Source organism: Crocodylus siamensis, chromosome 1 (genome assembly GCF_052110815.1).
Source record: "Crocodylus siamensis isolate JL-2025a chromosome 1, ASM5211081v1, whole genome shotgun sequence".
In the NCBI taxonomy this organism is placed as follows: Eukaryota; Metazoa; Chordata; order Crocodylia; family Crocodylidae; genus Crocodylus; species Crocodylus siamensis.
Window position 1 is genome coordinate 271,266,634 of NC_143395.1, and position 18,655 is coordinate 271,285,288.

The 18,655-nt window shown below is 43.7% G+C and overlaps 1 protein-coding gene across 1 annotated transcript in view; it reads right to left on the minus strand.

The window, feature by feature from the left end:
* The window catches only part of PHEX (phosphate regulating endopeptidase X-linked), a 175,620-nt gene that overhangs the window by 126,455 nt on the left and 30,510 nt on the right, over positions 1 to 18,655 (minus strand). The window contains exons 4-5 of the mRNA XM_090062296.1: positions 5,306 to 5,392; positions 1,772 to 1,998 (exon numbers count right to left, since the gene is read on the minus strand). Coding sequence (XP_089918422.1) covers positions 1,772 to 1,998; positions 5,306 to 5,392 — 314 coding nt within the window. The remainder of the gene's footprint in view (positions 1 to 1,771; positions 1,999 to 5,305; positions 5,393 to 18,655) is intronic.

Consider the following 18,655-nt stretch of genomic DNA (forward strand, 5'->3'; position numbering starts at 1 on the left):
CCAGGGGCGCCTTGGTGAGCAGAGCCTCACCAGTTCCCTTCCGTGCCCCCATGATGAATTTATAGGCAACCTCAAGGTCACCTCTCAACCTTTTCTTACGGAGGCTGAAGAGGTCCAGGTGCCCTAGTCTCTCCTCATACGGTTTGGTCTGCAAGCCCTTAACCATATGAGTGGCCCTTCTCTGGACCCTCTCCAGGTTATCCACATCCCTCTTGAAGTGTGGTGCCCAAAATTGGACGCAGTACTCCAGCTGTGGCCTGACCAGCACCCAATAGAGGGGAAGTATCACCTCCTTGGTTCTGTTTGTCATGGATCTGCTGATGCATGATAAAGCGCAGTTAGCTTTTCTGATGACTTTGTCACACTAACAACTCATGTTCATCTTGGAGTCCACTGTGACTATTTGAAATCTCTGGGCGCATCTACACACACGCTTAACCGCACAGTGACTAATTCGCTGCAATGTAAAACTTCACAGTCTACATGTGCAATTCTATTCAACTGCAGCAAAATAATTTTTGCCACCATAAGATAGTACTGAAGACAATACTATCTTACGGTGGCTAAAATAATTGTGCCTAAATGCATGTGTAATGCTGACCTAGGCATACATTGTGCCTGGTCAGCCCAGACAGGAGTCTGGCCTCCTGGCTGCTGCTTAGCCACAAGACTCTGCTCACTGGGGCACTTTCATACCACAGCCCTTCTGCTGCCTAACACCACCACCCAGAGTCTGTGGCTGATCCCTCTGGGTCTCCTGCCAGCCCAGGGCTGCTCCACCCCAGCTCAAACTGCTGCGGTCCTGGGCACAGTGTCTGCATGTGTGCCCTGGACTGCAGCAGTTTGAGCATCTACACATACTATTAAGAAATGACGATAAACTCCAGTGCCAACATTTTATCATGTTGCCTTAATGGCACATGTAGATGCATCCTCTGGGTTTATCTTGTGACTCTTGTTTGCACATTGTGGCATCCTGGTTGAACATTACTGCTCTAACTTAACTCTAATATACAATGTCACTGCTGGTTGCTGAAGGGCTGGGTTATTTAGGGTCCCTCCCCTTTAACAAGCAACAAAAAGTGGTTTGGAACATATCAGTCCAGGTGGGCCCATCTTGGTGATTTTCCATGATAATCATTTCCATCTGCCAACCCACTTTTCCCCTGAAGATTTTATGGGCTATAACTAACAGTTTTCTTCACTTGCCATCCTAAAATGCTGTGTAATATTGTTGTTAACCAGCTGCTATGTTTCACTTCAGAAGTGACTGCATTTCAGTAAAAGGTTAAGTGAATCCTATATGTGAAATCTCAAAGCGTTTGGGGATCATTTAAGATGAAAGATGCTATAAAAATATTGGATAATACATTACTATCACAAGTGTAACATCCAGAGTTTAAAATACCTACAAAAGATGCACAGAAAAAATGTATCACACAACTGGTGCTTCACATAAAGAATATTAAAACCACCCAGGACTATATTTTGACCTCAGATGCATGCTTACATAGATCTTGTTTACTAGTTCATCAGGACCACATATTACCCACAATTCTGCTTTTTCTATCCACAAACAGTTTTCACCTGTGGTAGCAAAGTATTTGGAACCTAACAGCTTCTAACTTCCTATAAGCTGATGAACATGGACCTTTACAAGTCATTGGGTACTACTAAGTATAGCTACTCTTAAATTCCCATTGCTGAACTCTATCTTTAAAAATGGATCGTGTTGCCCTGACAAGTAACACTTGGGCATGTTGTACTGTACCTTCAAGATGTACCGACTGGAGTTTTTGTCATCAGGGGCCACATACAGGCGGATGAAGACAGAGTTACTGTACTGACCCCGAAATGTCGCAAGGGTCTGGAGCATGCTGAACTTCCTTTCTGACCACAGTCCTTCTGGTCCAATGTTAGATTCCAACACAGGCCAGCGGAAAGGTGAATGCTTCAATATATTTAACAGTGGTTTTGCATCAGCTCTTTCAATTTTATCTAAAATGTCAAGGTGTGACAACAGTTAAGTTCCAGATAATTTGAAACCCGCAGTAACCACAAGTCATATCATACCAGTAAGATGCAAGCTTTATAGTGTTTGATCATTTTCTAGACAAGACTAAACACAATAGCTAAACAATTACACCTTGGGTGGCCTGTGCTAAAAGGCTGTCTATGAACATAAAGCATGACAACTCCTAGCAGTATCCAACTCAACAAATGAAAGCATATCCAAACATGTACTGACTTTGTATTCAAGCTGCACTGTGCCTGTCCTTAGAACTTACAACGATAATCTCATTCCATTTCTTCAGGGTATCCACCAGAACCAAAGGGGAAAAAAGGATTCTGAAGTTGTGATGAGATGGACCAGATTAAAAATATAAAGTAAGGATCAGCCCTGGCGATATAGTGATGGATACTGAAAACACTAAAATAGGGTTTTCAGAGTTATGTGCTTAAGAAAATTGAGAACAAGATCTCTCAGTCATAAATATTGCAAAGGGACTTTGAAAATTGAGTTATAAAACTTGGGTGGTGCTCGCTAAGTGTCTGGCACAGAAATGGGATCGTTTCACAAGAATAATTGTTGCGTAGAAAAAAATTAGGAGTGGCCTGGGTGTAACCAGTGACAGAATGCAACAGAATTTGTAACAGAAGGGGCATGTATAATTTGGATCGGGGTGAAGAGCTCACTGGCCAAGTTCACGAGTGACACTAAGTTATGGAGGAGCATGGTTATGCTTGAAAATAGGCTTCAGATACAGGCAAACCTAGACAGGCTGGGAGGCTGGGCAGATTGGAACCAGATGAAGTTCAACACTGAGAAGTGTGAAGTGCTCCATCTGGGGATGAACAATCTCCAACATACTTACAGGCTCAGTAGCACCAAACTGACTAGGCACCATGACTGAAAAGGACCTAGGGGTAATAACAGACCATACTATGAACAGGAGCTGTCAGTGCAATCCTGTAGCCAGCGGGGCAAACAATACTCTGGCATGCATCAACGGATGCATCTCAAGCAAAACCAAGGAGGTGATTCTCTCACTTTACTCAGCAGTGGTGAGACCGCAGCTGGAGTACTGCATTTCAACAAGGATGTGGAAAAGCTTGAGAGAGTCCAGAGAAGAGCCACCCGTATAATCAGAGACTTGTAAGGTAAGCCATACGAGGAAAGGCTGAGGGAGTTGGGTCTCTTCAACCTAAAAAAGAGAAGGTTGAGAGGGCACTTGGTAGCAGCTTACCACTAAATCCTGGGAATACACCCAGGGCTCGACGAACAACTGTTCACCAGGGCATCCTTGGGGAAAACCAGGAGTAATGGTCACAAACTCCTGGAAGACCATTTCAGGCTTAACACTAGGAAAAACTTTTTCTCCACAGACTGTGGAACAAGCTCCCTCCAGAGGTGATGTGATCACCTACCCTGGAAATCTTCAAGAGGAGACTGGACAGTCACTTTGCTGGGGTCACCTGACCTCAGTTGTCTTTCCTGCCTAGTTCAGGGGGACCTGATGATCTTGCGAGGTCCTCTTCCAGCCCCATACAATCTATGTAGGCAATCAACTTCACAGCATGTCAGAACAAATACTCCACAAGAAAGAAAACAACTCCTACAGAAATTCTGACAAAAAGACAGGAAACTATCCCATATTTTTGACTCCAAGAAACGGATCCTTCCCAGAAATTTTAAGGGAAAACGAACAACTATCCATTTTACCGAGATGAGCAAGAAAAAAGGGATGTCATCTTACTAGTTGCATGAGGACACTAGGCTGGTATGCAATGTTTTAGAAGTTTCAGAGATATACATAATGGAAGACTAGGACATGGCCAGTGAAGAGGTTGGGAGTATAAAGCAGAGACACAGATTATTAGGGACTATAGCCTTGGGCCAGGTGAAGATCCACAGCTGCAAGAATGAGAGGAGAGAGAGGAGGATAATCCAGGGATATCACCACAGAATCATAGAAAATGAGGGTTGGAAGGGACCTCAGGAGGTCAGCTAGACCAACCCCCTGCTCAAAGCAGGACCATCCCCACCTAGATCATCTCAGCCAAACATCCAAATCCTGGAGACACTTTAAGAAGGTTCCGCTGCCAGGGTCTATTTGCAGGTCTTGCTTTTATCCTTTGTGTTCTGGTTCCCACTAAATTAGAGGGAATAAGGAGGCAAAGGAGAATTTCAGCTTTCATCAGAAAACACAAACAGAAATGAATGAATGAAAACAGAAACTGATGAAAGATTAATGTTGAAGTCAAATGGAACTAGCAAGCTCCACATGTGCACCAAAAAGCCGAGAAAACCTGATTCTGTCCCCTCTATCATTTACAATTTTGATGTAAATTGGCTGAATTAACAAAATTGGCAGAATATGGGCTACAGTCAAATAGAACCATTTGACTGGTGCTCCAAAATCCTCAGGTCAGCTGTGTTCATTTCAGGATAATTACAGTGGAAAGAATGTGGTTAACACCAAGGAGCAGGCATGACAAATATGTATTATGGATATCTGACAAGAAATCTGAAAGTTAGCTTTGCTGCTGAGGGAATATCCATACTGTGGCTGTAGCAAGTCTAGGAACATCACTGAGAAGCACAGCTCAGCCCATTCACTACCACTCAGCAAAGCCCAGCAACTATCGGAGTAGCCAGTTTAGCAGAGTCTGCAGCACTTCCCAGAGCCATGCTCTCAGGTTCTCTGTCTTTGACATACTTCTCAACCTAATTTCTAGGCTTTGGCATTTGTGGACTAGGATCAAGTGGGAGGGGTGGGCTTCTCAGCAGTGGTCACAGGCTAATTATGGAGACAGTACAGATATGCCCTTTGAGGCAAGGGTTTAGAGAAGGTGTTCAGATGGAACAAGCTATGGGAGCTCTGAGCCACTGGCCTTTAATTGCCACCTAACCTGAACAATTCCATCAGAGAATGTGATAAAGCAACCTGCTCCTTTTAATTTCTCAGTCAATACTCCCACACTGCTTTGAGAGTTCCTCAAAGTACAATTCTCTTTGGAAATATGATTATGAACAAGGTATCTTGTGTCTTTGTGAATTACAAGTCACTGTGACTCATTTAGTTACCAAATTAGGCCATGAACCTAAAGTTGGGTCCCAGTAGATGAACTTTTTCACCTGTATAGAGCTACACTGAGTTCAAAGAACATAAAAATCTGCCCAAATGGATACAACTCCAGGACCTGGACTTCCTTCCTTACTGCTTCCTTCTATGAGTGCTTTATACAGATGCAGCTAATATACAACATGCCTTTTCCCCCCAAACAGAATCAAGTTACTTACTTTCATTCATACATGATGCATAAAGGATCTTGGCCTTCTGCACAGCTTCACTGTCCCGTCTTCTACTAAGAGGTTTCTCCAGCAGTTCTGAAAAGTATTAATAATATGTTTCTTTTTAGAAAATGCAGGGTTTTGTCTGTTGGCTTAACTGTTTATTTTATTTAGAAACTGTATCATTATCATGGGATGGCTTAATGATGTAAATACCACCTAAACTTCTCAAAACAACAGGCTTTAGACCTAACAGAGTTGACTCAGACGTTGGTCCTTCCTAGGTACATAAAATGAATTACCATGGAGGGTTGGGAATGGAAAGGGCCTCTGAATATGTGGAGTCTTTCAAATGACTTACAAAACCAAGCTTGGAGTTACAAATTTGATTAAGTTCCATTACATTAAGAAAATGAAAGATTGCACAAGAACACTTAAAAGGAAAAGCCAGGACATCTTTCTGGTGCACTCTTATTATAATGCAACTTTTCAGTGGTTAAAGGCAGAACTCTCAGGTGACTGAATGTGAGTAGTTTCACCTCAACATGAGTTAAGCCATTATTCTTCTACACCATGACCAGCTTTTCATTTCATGGCCCTTGCCATTTCCAGTAATTGCCCATAACTCTGTCCCAGATGCAAACTCTGTGCAAGAGAGTAGGAGCATAGGGAGGGTGAGAAGTGCCTGTGAGCACTAGAGGCAGGGATTCTGAGAGTTCAAGGGAAAGGAGGGCATGGAAGTTTTACCTACACCAGGGACCCAAGAAGAGCCACAACATGCTCTCTCCACCTAGCTGTGCCTACTAAAGCAGCAGCACAGTGTCCATCCACTTGGCTTCTGCTGCAAGAGCAATGCAATGAGGCTGCTTCTGCTACCAGGGTGCAGACTCTGCAGGGGTGTGGGCACATTTCTGGCTCTCCTATGAAGTTGGTGGTCAGGACTGGTGCTCTGCTCCCTGCCCTGAGCTATGCTACTGCTCTGTCCCCAGTGTTGTCTTGTATAAAAAGGACAAAAAAGTGAAGCATGTAAGTGACAAGCAATTCTGTCCTTGAGGAACAGGTTTTAGACTACTCAGACAGTACCCAAAACCAAGCCCCAACACACTGACAAAGGGACGCTATCCTCAATGTGAGCTAAGGAAGCTTGGCACCACCAGGGGCAGATCAAGAATGGACAGTGGTACAGCTGCACCCCACTTTTGGACTTGAACCCACCACAGGATCCTCTAGGTCCCCAAAGTAGGTTAAGAATCCCACCCCCTTCCCTGAAAATTTTTCCGAAATTATTTCAGAACAGGATTTCCAGAAGCACTGATTTCATGCACCCGATTTATCAATATAATCATAGTCTGACATGTATTTATCAGTCTACCCATTTTTAACAGAACCATTAATGTTTTACATATGTAATTCAAAGGAAACAGTAACTCAGTCCTAAATAAGGTTAGGAAGAGAAAAATTGCACCCTGTTAAATCTAATGCAGTCATTTCTGTTTCTTGCAACTGAGTTGCAACAGCCATGAAGCATTGAGGCTAATAAAAGTGGATAGCAAAAGCCCAGGAGAGAAGAGGAGAATAAGATACAATAAAATAAAACCAACTGTAAAACTGCACTAGCATTAAATCCTATTAAAATCAGACCTGGTGCTTTCCAGTGAATCACTTCTCTATAGTATAAAATAAAGACGTAACACTCATTACATTACTGCAAGAATAATTTGGAGCGATACACTTCCACTTTGGTTGGGAAAATATTGAGTTTTGCAGGACAAATGCTGGATTCTGACCCTGTGAAACAGAGGAAGCCCAGTGTTCAAACAGGGGAAACTTAGCAAACATGGTCAGACTCTGCATTTGGACCCCCAGCTTGGTTCTAAGATAACATTAAAGACTTTACCAAGGTCACCGAATGTCAAAGTTGAGATCCAGATCTGAACTGCCTCAGTGTTTCAGGGGCTCAAATCTGGTGCTGTAATTCAAGCCACCCCATGCTTTTGCCATACACAGATACAAATATCAGAATATGAATTTGGATAACCTCCTCTGATTTAAACTTCCATGTAGAAAAACTTCTTCTTTCACTTGTGTATTCAAGTAATAGAATTTTCTTTGGTATCACATTCTTGATTATCTGTGGGTATATCCACATGTAGTCACTGCTGTAGCTGCTGCCCTCACAGACATTCCTGACCTAGTTTTACACTTGTTGACCTGGGTGCTGATAGCATCATAGCTATGGTACTGGTCACTTAACATGGGCTGGAAAAGCCACCTGAGGAAGCTGAGCAAATGTTTGATTGGTTAGACTGCACTGGACTCTGTGCTGCTGCAGCTGTACTGTACTCTCTGAAGGACTTCTGGTGGGAGAGAAGCAAGAATAAACATAAATCCTCTAGAAAACAGCACAGCATGCATCTCCTCCATACTGTGCTACAGCAACCCTGAGAATAAAACGGCTCCTGAACTCTCCACACAGGATGAATACTTATAGGTATTGATGTGCAACATGGAAGAAACAAAGGCACAACAGACTCTTTCCCTCTGTGTGTATGTAGACCTCCTGCCTTCCTTTAGTTTAAAAGGCATTCACAGATCAAGCTTTAGTTCACCCATTTCTTAGTAATTTCAGCATCATTTATCCTTTATCTAGTTCTCTCATACCTCTCCACAAGTCCCAATTTCTTTTCTCACCTATCCCTGCCCTTCAATGCTACCCATATCTAAGACTTATGCCTTGGAATGACAAGAAAGATCATAACAAGCCATTTTTGTGCCATGCGCACACTTACACTGTCCCTTTACTGGCCCACGCGGGGAGCACATGATCTCCGACAGCCAGTCACCTTGCCTGCTGCTCCCAGTCCCAAGCAGCCAGCCTAGGAGAGTAGAGGGAACAGCAAAAAGACTGGACATTTGCTCTTATTTTAAAAACCCACCCGGACACAGCACAGGGGGCAAGAAAGAGGACATGCCCAGGAAAAGCTGGATGTATGTTAACCCTAGCTGGCAGCAGCTGTGGCAGACAGGCGTACAGCAATAATAGCCACCATTCTTGCACCCTTTCAAAACTGGTGACTGGACCTAGTGCCCTTGTCACCTACCACTGGTTACACTACTACTGTCACTTTCAAGCTTTAAAACTAAATCAGCAGCCACAGCAAATTGGGACACAAGCTGGGTTACAGGCTACTCATTTCAGATCTTCTCCTCCCTTTCTCTGCCTCCCATCCTAGGCATTGCCTCAGGTGGTACATTCAGGCTAGGGACCGACATTACACATAAACTGGTTTAAGTGATCAGAAACTGGTTTAAACCTGTAACAGAACAGAAGTTCAGAGCACATAAACCAGTTTCAAAATGGTTGAAACTGGTTTAAGGTAAACCTTATTGAATGTAAGCAAGGAGATTGAACAGCTCAGTATCATCAACAGATGAATGTACTGCACACCCCCACTTTGCCTCAGAGTGCTAGCCAGGGCCTGGGGTCTGACAACACCCCTGCCCCTTGAACAGCAAGCCGGGAGAAGCCTGGACTTTGCAGGCAAGGTGAGGGTTTACACCCCTCCCTAATCAAAGCGTCCTGCCAGGGCTTGGCCACCCCTCCACTCAGTACTGTGAAAGGAAAGGGAAGGCTGCTCTAGCACTCCCCAGTTTCTAGCTTGAGCCACTACAGACAAGTCCATGCGTTTCCTCAGTCCAGAGGAAATGTCTAAGCACTTGCAAACTGATTCAACCTACACAGGTTAGACTAACTTGCAAAGATTGAATCAATTCAGGCTCAGGCTTTTTGAATGCCTGTCCCTAGCCCCAGAGGCTGACACTGGCCACTGAGGCTTTTTGTTGCATCTGAAGGGTGGCTGAGGGAGCTTTGCCTAGAAAACAACTTCACTTTTTCACATCTACTTCCATCACCTTTGGAGGCTGAGGAAGTTGTGATCTCATGCAGAGAATGATCTAAGACCAAGGGTAATTGTAATAAGTAACAGAGAAGACACTTTGTCTCAGTCTCCCTGAGACTGACTGTACATTTATTCTTTTTTCCCCATAAGCTAAAATAAAAATTATTTGAAGAAAGCATACTGTTCTCTAAATTTTATCATCAGCATCATGCATGTAAAGAAGAGTAACAGTAAGAGCTGGCTAGGATAAATGCAGATGAGGGCAGATTTTAAGGGGCTCAGAATCCAGTTTTCAAATGCTCTGGTGTAACAGAAGACCTGCTCGGGGCTGATCTAACCATGGCCTGTACACCTGTTCCTGGGCTAACCGCCCGTGTTCTTACCCACCATGCCTTGTTGTTAATTAATTCTTTAAAGATTTAATTAAGTGGGAGGCTGCCCATTTCCTGCCCTGATGCCAGGGGGTGCTATCTGCAGCTCCTTTCCTCCCCTACACCACAGCCCAAGCCTCGCAGATGGCATCATGTTGTTCTCACTATCACCGGCCCCTCACTGGGCCCCAGAATCCTACTATTGAACCCCACCTGGACTCCTCTCCTCAGGCAGACTCTTCCTCCATCATACCAGGCAACATAGCTCCCTGAGCTGCTCCCCCTTTGGGTGCGATTCCCCCTACCAGGACCTTCAGCTACTAGCCCTGGCCCTCCTGCAGGCCAGTTGGAACCCCAGGCATGCAGCTCTTGGGCATCCCTCGTGGTAGACCCCCAGCGCTTTGACCCTTCCAGTCCTGGCCCCAGCATGGGCCAGTCAAGGGAAGTTCAGACAAGCATTGAGTCTATGTCCCTTTCCTCTCTCCTAGGGTCCACTCTCTGGGCTCTCCAGACAAAGGGGTCACCAACTGGTCATGGGGGTGAGGGGTTAAGGCACCCCAACCTGCCTTTCCCCAAGGTGGTAATTGGCCTGGCATTTCCTGGGGACTTCTGCACCACTGAGAGCCCCACCAGGCTACCCACTCCTGGCAGGGTGCAGTTTTAGGTCATGCCCAGGACCAGGAGCCTCCTATCTATCCCCTACAGCTCCTTCCTTACCTCCAGAAGATACTAGCAGCCCTCCAGCCAGGTGATGTTGTTGCCTGACCTCTCACAGCAGAACTGCTGTGTTTATATAGGCAGCCCCAGATCCAAAATTGCTGCCCTAAATCAAGCACCTGGCAGCTGGCAGCTCCAGGCCCTTAAAGTGGCAGGCACACAGTGCCCTGCCACACTAAACATTAAGGCCAAATTTCTAAAACTGCTCAATTAGGCACCTCATGTATGCTGCAGATGGCAGTCATCATAAAACCTACAGCCACATCCTCAAGAGTTCAGTACCCAATATACAGATGGCTTTTGAAAACCTAACAACAGAGGTTTGGTGCTTAAATGTGACCCAAACTGTTCTAAAAGCATAAGTTTATAACCTTCAGGTTAACCTTTCTCCTATAGTCCCCCATGCCAGCAGGGGCTTAGGGGCCCAAAAATAACCAATTTCAGTTCACAAGAGGAAAGATAAGCCTTGGTTCATTCATTTATTGATTTGGGCAGTTAATTCATTTGAACAATTAACTTTATTAACAAAAAAGGGATATGACAGAGCTCTTGAGTATAGTTCTGTTCTCAGTTGCATTCATGCAACCTCTCTGAGTTTAAAGGCCTGAGGGCAAAAGTTGGCCCATATTTTGCATGGAATCCCACAAGTCCTGGAGGGTGTCCTGTGGACAGTACAGCTGTAACTAAACCTCTTGATACCTGAACCATAAACTAAAATATGAACAGGAACAGTCCTCCATGGGATGAATTGCAGGTTCTCAAATATCACTGTTATATGAATAAAAAACCCTGAGAGAAAGGCAGACAGAACCAGTCAACCACAACATTTCTCCCTTGAAAAAACTACTCTTACTAAACTCTATTGAGACAGTGCCTTTTTAGAATAAGAGAGCTAAAAAAAGCAAACTTTCTGAGGTTTACTACTCCTATAGTAAATAGCAATCATCTACTGTTAAAAGCGAGTACAGCTCAGTCTACAATATAAGCTTTGCTGACTTTTTTTGTTTGTTTGTTTGTTTTTAATACTATTCTAACCCTGTTTTAAGAATAGCTTTGTTGTTAAATGCTACCTTTAATCTTACTCACTATTTCTGGGCCTTGTTGATTTTCCAGACTACCGTCCTACATAGCTTCACTTCGTTTTTCAGGCAACTTGCTTTATTTACTGTACTGAGATATCTCTTCCCTCCCCGCAAACCCTTATTTGTAGTATCTTTAAATGAATCTGTTGTATGCTCAGATTTGGGGGAAAGCATAAGATCGGTCCGTATTCCATTTTTACTCAGATTAAAAATATTGATTCAAATTACTAAAAAGTCATGGTCTGTGGACTTTGAAAATGTTATGCCATCAGACTATTTACTACACACAGTAAATCCTTCAGAGAGAGAGAGATCAACCAAGCATTTGATTAACTCAGCTATTTAATGTACTCAACAGAATATAAGGAGGTATTTTTTACTCTTCTGAAAATCTTCCAAAGAACATATAGGCAAAGAGTATTTATGGTAATAAAGACAGCACTGTTTTTGTTTTGTTTTTATTTTCTCCTAACATTTATAAAAAGTAGAAGTTGCAAATTTAAATAACTGGAAAATTATATTTGATAATAACTTGAAATGTATTACATGTGTTGTACCTTTCACCAAGGAAAAAAAAAGGAAACATTTGTGAATACACTAGTTAAAAGACAAACAAATACTATAAATCATAATAATGGGTGAAGTAGAAAAACCCAATAGAATGATACTATATCCTAGAGAACAGTGACTATAAAGGAAATTGAAAGATGAAAGCGGACCAGAAATAAACATGAGCTCCCTTTGTAATGATGTAGCAAAAAGTGCTATCCCAGAACCTATGAACAGGTGAGTAGTGGACATTAATCTCTCTAGGGGGCATTGGGTCAGACATGGTATATCTATTCTGGTGTCTTTATTTTTAGAATGATGTTGTTCAGCTAGAGAAAGTTCAAAAAAATGCCACAAAAATAATCCAAGGGCTAGTAAAAAACCTTATACAGTGAGCAACCCAATGGGCTCAATCTATTTAGTTTATTATTATCAACTGCACCTTGTCATGCGTCCACAGATGCATCTAGAGCAGGTCCAAGGAGGTGATCCTCCCTCTCTATGCAGCACTGGTCAGGCCGCAGCTGGAGTACTGCGTCCAGTTCTGGGCACCGCGCTTCAAGAGGGATGTGGACAACATGGAGAGGGTCCAGAGAAGGGCCACTCGCATGATCGGGGGCAGCAGGGCAGGCCCTACAAGGAGAGGAAACGGGACCTGAACCTGTTCAGCCTCCACAAGAGAAGGCTGAGGGGGATCTAGTGGCCTGTTACAAACTAGTCGGGGGGGGGGGGGGGGGACCAGCAGGCATTGGGGGAGTCCTTGTTCCCCTGAGCACTGCCAGGAGTGACCAGGAATAACAGTCACAAGCTGGCAGAGGGTAGATTTAGGTTAAATATCAGGAGGCGCTACTTCATGGTCAGGATGGCTAGGATCTGGAACCAACTTCCAAGAGAAGTGGTGCAGGCTCCTACCCTGGGGGTGTTTAAGAGGAGGTTAGATGTATACCTTGCTATGGTTGTTTGACCCCAGTACTCTTTCCTGCCATGGCAGGGGGTCAGACTCAATGATCTGCTCAGGTCCCTTCTGACCCTAGAAACTATGAAACTATTATAAAGGATATTGAGGAATGACTGGATTACAATCTGTAAATACCTTCCTAGTGAAGAAAATGTCTGATATGAAAAGGCCATTTCAGAGAGGAGACAGGGCCAATGGCCAGAAGATAAAGCCAAACAAATTTAAATCAGAAATGAAACATTTTTCTCTCTTCCTTTTTCCTAAGAAGAGAGATTAACTCTGAAACACACTACTAAGAGGAAAATGGATTTGTAGAGGTATTCAGATCAAGACTGGATACATTTCTGGAAGATTTCTATAGCCAAACACAAGTTATTGGGCTATATATGGGAGTAACTGGATGAAAGGTAATGGCCTATAATACACAGAAGGTTAAACTAGGATGATCTAATCCTTTTGGCATTAAAGTCTACACCCATATTATTAATATTATTATAAGGCACTTCATAGATGTTAAACTTACAGTATGTACAACCTTATCAACATTTATGGATAAAAAATTGTTCCGTAATAGACAAATTCTCACTTACCTTACTTACCGATTTCAATGCTGTTGTGTCAAAAAGCAAGCAACAAATAGATGATCTTAAAAAGATGCATACCCCTAGACAACTCTAACTTTCCCCAATATTGTGGACAATCACCACCTGAAATAATAAATAGTAAAATGCTGTTCTTGTAACTAACAGCAACATAGGTTTTATCTAGCCACATCCATCCCCAGGTTAACACCTGCATTCCCTCACTGCCAATTTATATGTTAATCTCTCCATTAATCAATCCTAAAACTTGTATCATACATTAAAGAAGCAACCTACTGCAAACTTAGTTCTGTCTCTGTGTGTATGATTATAGGCTTTTACTTTTCTAATCTCATGCCACAATTTCTTCCCTCTTTACCAGTAGTGCAACTAAAGGGGAAGGGACTATGACTGGGGCAACAGCCCCAGGCTGTCCAAGCTGGTTGTGAAGGGGCACAAAAGAGAGGGGCACAAAAATAGCAACCAGAGCAAATGCCAGGAGTCTGTCAATCCATCCACCATTACTGCCCAGGACACAAAGCTGCCCTGTTCTGCCGCTGTTCTTCTCTGTACTGGATATATAAACCCGTTTATTAAAATGCAAGGTGGATTCTTGTGCAACACACTGGCTAGGATTAAAAGACCAAGACAACTTAAAAAAAAGTAACCCCCCCAAATCCCAAGGCCTTTTGTTATGGAAGTCATAGCTTGATAAACACACAGCTTTAAGTTACAGTAATTAAGATTTACAGTACCAAATTCCAGGGAGGCTTATTTCAAAGTGGTTTGGAGATCAGCTGACATTCATATAGTATCAGCTACCCACTTTCACTTTTCAGGGAGCTCCCACAAGGCTTGGAAGCAAAAGACAGAGGACTGACATCTGGAAGGTTAACAAAATGCTCTATCATCTCAAAATAAAAATGCCAACCACAAACATCTAAAAATGAGACACAACATTGTTACTGTGACTTTACCAGTGGTTTCCTCTGGTATTTTCTATCAGAAAGTGAGATCAGTAAGCTGAATTCCACACAGTGGGCACATCTACATGAGATGCTACATCACTGTCATTACAGTGACATAGCATCAGCAGGCACTAACCGTGATGCTGCTGCCACTGCACCGTAGCAGCAAGCTACTGTACAATGGCTTGTTACTACTGAGCAGTAGGGCTGAAAATGACCTGTGTGCCGCCAGGACTACACAGTACCAGCAGGTACTGCACAGTCATTTAGTACTTGCTAAAGGGGCACATGTAGACCTGCCCAGTGTGACACAACAGGAAATACTATTTCTGCAAGAAGGAAAACCTGAGGTATAGATTCTAAAAGGAGGAAATCAAATTTAATGTAGATGTTTTCCTTACAACTTGGGAACAAAGCAGCAATTGCTCCTCTTGTCACTTTATTCTGTATGGTGATCTTGCAAAACCTCCTCCAAATCACATCTCACTCTAACAGTCAATCAGCTTCATCCTGGGTAACAGAATTTACCCGTTAGCTCTCTTCTAGTAGATTATTGCCTCCCAAACTCTCAAAAGCTAAATATTTTCTGTCAGTCTGGTCACACAGCATCAGATCCAGCAATGGAGCTACATCTGTTTATATCTGTGGTAAATTAAGCCATTGTAATATCACCAGAAGGGCACATCTGTGGCCTTAAACCCACAAATAGAACTGAATAAGTGGTACTTTGCATCCAGGGAGAGATCCAGAGGGGTGCAGTGGCACGGCTGCACACCCCTTCCTGACCACAGGGCAGATAAAAAGTCCTCAGCTGCTGTAAGTTCTGCAAAAAGGTAAGAATTCTGCCCTTCTTTTTCAAGCCATGCTCAGAGACTCATCCTCTCTCCTCCCTCCCCTCCTGTCTTTCTTTATCTGCCACTACCACTGTTCCTGTTGTCCCAGGGGAGAAGGGAGCTCCAGAGCCACTCTAGCTGGGCTGTGTGGAGGCTGGGCTCAGCTTGGGACAGCAGTGGTGGGTAGGCAGCTTCCCACTCCCTGCCTGGGGGGACCATGGCTCCTCATGGCTCTTATTGCAAGTTTGGGTCTTACATTGATAGGTTTATAGCTTAGGATTAGATTTTAAAAAATTGACTCAACTGTATGCAAGCCTCTTCCTGAGCAAAAACAAATATTTCAGTCTATGGAATCTTACATGTAGTTTTTTTTCATATCTATCTAACCTAACATAGCTTTCACATTTTATAGTTTTTCATTTATTCCATTATCTCTTAGAAAAAAAACAAACAACTATGAAACCTTCCCCTAGTGTCAAACTGTTGAGTCCACCCATTTTTCCCTGTTAAAAAATTGTATACGGCAATATTATTTCTGGAACCTCACTGAGATTTGGACTAAATTTATTTCCACTCCACCCATACCCCATACCATCAACTCCATTAGTCACTCCCCTTTGTTCATCTCCTTGGCTCTAGTTCAGGTGTCCAGATGTCTAATGTACGTAGTCTATGACTCCCACTCTCACCCAAGGTGAACTCTATAAGGTTGTTTTTTTATATGCAATGTTACCTGTATGATTCCAAAAGAAGAAAGCATACTGCTTGTGTAAGTTGGATGCCTTCAGCTTTCATTCAGCTAATTTAGTTAAACCTATTACAAATTTAGCCATGTACTGAAATTAAGCATAAGACATGTTCTCTAAAAAAATAAACGTTTTTATACAGAGATGGTGACTGTTTAGGATGGACTGATTTTTTTACCCTATAACTTCAGTGGTTACAATATTGCTAACTCTGGCAGCTCTCCTACAGAAATAAGAAAGAGAAGAAATTATGGTTTCCTTTGGGATACATCATGTCACTAAAAACTAAATATATGAAGCATGATCATTCAAATATCAATTTAGCAATGTACATGTGCAAATCTGAATTTATGTGCTAACATTAACCTTATCCAAAAAATAAAGATGTGGATTTTTAATGTATAGTATTGAGGCATTTACTAAAAATTAAAAATGAACAATGGCTTGTTATGTTATTAAACCAAAATAATGGCCCTAGAAGAAGCACTTACATTGTGGCCTTGTCAGATTCTAACAAATCTGTTGACGACAGGTATTTAGCAGAATTGACAATCTCAGACAAGACATGAGAAGGAGGAGGAAGAGATGGAGATGCTAAAATAAACCAAATAGTATGGGATATTTTCTGAAAATTAGTCATTTTTTGGATTAATAATGGGAGGTAGCTCTGAAATTTCAATTTGTGTGCGAGTATTCATGGGAAGAGTTCACATAGCTGTACATGGAAGACCCAAGCTCACATTTATTCTTTGCCTGACTCAGTACATGGATTTGGCCCAAGCTCTGTCACCGCTCAGGAAAGTACCTTAGCTATAAGCATAGCCATGCCTGAATACTCAGAATATATTTCTCCCAGTTGGAGCTGTTTCATTTATCATAAAATATCAAAAAATTCTTTGGAGAAGGAACTGGAACCCTCTGTGTCTTGTCCCAGGTGAGTGCACTAGACACAGGTGACAGAATCACTCACATTTCTCTAGTTCATTAGTTACATTTTTTTTGCAAAGAGGAACAGCATCAACAGGAGAACTTTACAACGACCCCCTGTAGAATGCTTCCATTCCAGGGGTAGGCAACTTTTAATGCTTCCAATCTGACCCAAACAGGTACTGCCAGAGCCGCACAGCTGCCACTACCACTCTCCCCCTGCAGTGTTGTTACCAATATCTCCCATTCACATACAGGCATCAAGTATGTGGGTGGACCAAGGGCCCTGCACCACCTCAGGAAGAGGGTAGGGTGACCACATGTCCCTAATTGAGTGGGACAGTCCCAAAATGGGAACATCAAGTCCCAGTCCTGGGCTGCATGACTCCAGGACAGCATTTGTCCTGGATTCCCAATATCATGCAGGGATTCAGGCTTTCTGCTCACCACAGAAAAATGCAGGAAATGGCAGGCTTTCCTTGCAAGCTGGCAGCATGCCACCCTGCAAGGGGCTGTGGAGAGCAGGGCAGAAGGAATGCCAGACATTGGAGACACATGCATGTGCACCCCCTGAGATTGGCTGTGCACCCCGAGAGAAGCACTGATGGCATTTCTGGGTTGGTGCTGGCACTTCTGCCAGTGGCAGCAATCAGCCACTGTGGGACCCTCCAGTATTAGGAGGCACCAGTTGCCCATGGTGCCAGGTGCATGTGTGTGCCCTCACACATGCATGTGGCCAGAAATACAGCCCCAGGCAGCAGTGGGGAACAGCTCCCCCAGCTGCCTTCTGGTAAGTCTATGGTGGGGGGTCGGCAGAGTGGAGCAGGACCTGGGCCTGGGGCAGACAGCCAGCCAGGGCAGTGCAAGGGGCCCAGGGCCAGGGTAGAGAGTGGGACAGAGCCACGGGCAGCTCATCCAGGGGGCAGGGTCAGCTGCTGCACACAGTCCCAGGGAGGGGGGGCATGGGGAGGCACATGGCCCCCAGATGTCTGTGCAGGGTAGGGGCAGATGTGAGCTGCCCCCTGCCCACCTGGAAGCTGTGGGAGGCACAACTCTTCACCACCACCGCTGCTGCTGCTGCTGGGCAGTCAGGGGGCACCTCACCATGGCAGCACGGCCAGCACAGGGCTTCTGGAAGCCCACAACAGGCAGCCTGCATCCACCCCCACCCCCTGCCACAGGCTCCACTCCAGCCATGCCACCGGGGAGGGGGGTAGGTTGCATCTTAGCTCCCCCCACAGTGAAAACAGAAGTCAGAGCCTATGCTTCCAAGTGAAGTCCCACACCATAGAAACAACACCAATGCTCCCTGACTTCATAGGCTATAGGTTTCCAAATCCTATTCTAGCTTGCTGGTTGAATATGTTCCTGGGAAATGGAAGATGTGGTGCCAGTCCCCACTGTCAAGAGGAAATTGAGCTCAAATTTCCCATATTCTGGGTGAATGCTATGGCTTCTGGACAAACCAAGAATGTCCAGCATCACATCCTCCCCCTTTATCTATTCTCCCAAAAGTTTTTCAGAATCAACTACTTCAGTGAGCTAAAACCACATTTTTCAACAAATACAGGATTCAGAAAAAAAATAAACTTAACCCTGGTGAAAGCCATATCTTTAAATAATCCATATGTATACACACACTTCCTTCTTTTGCAATTTATAATAAAATTCTTAATTTTCACCAAAGCATGTGCCATGCCATCTTTAGCTACCCTATTTTTAATCCAG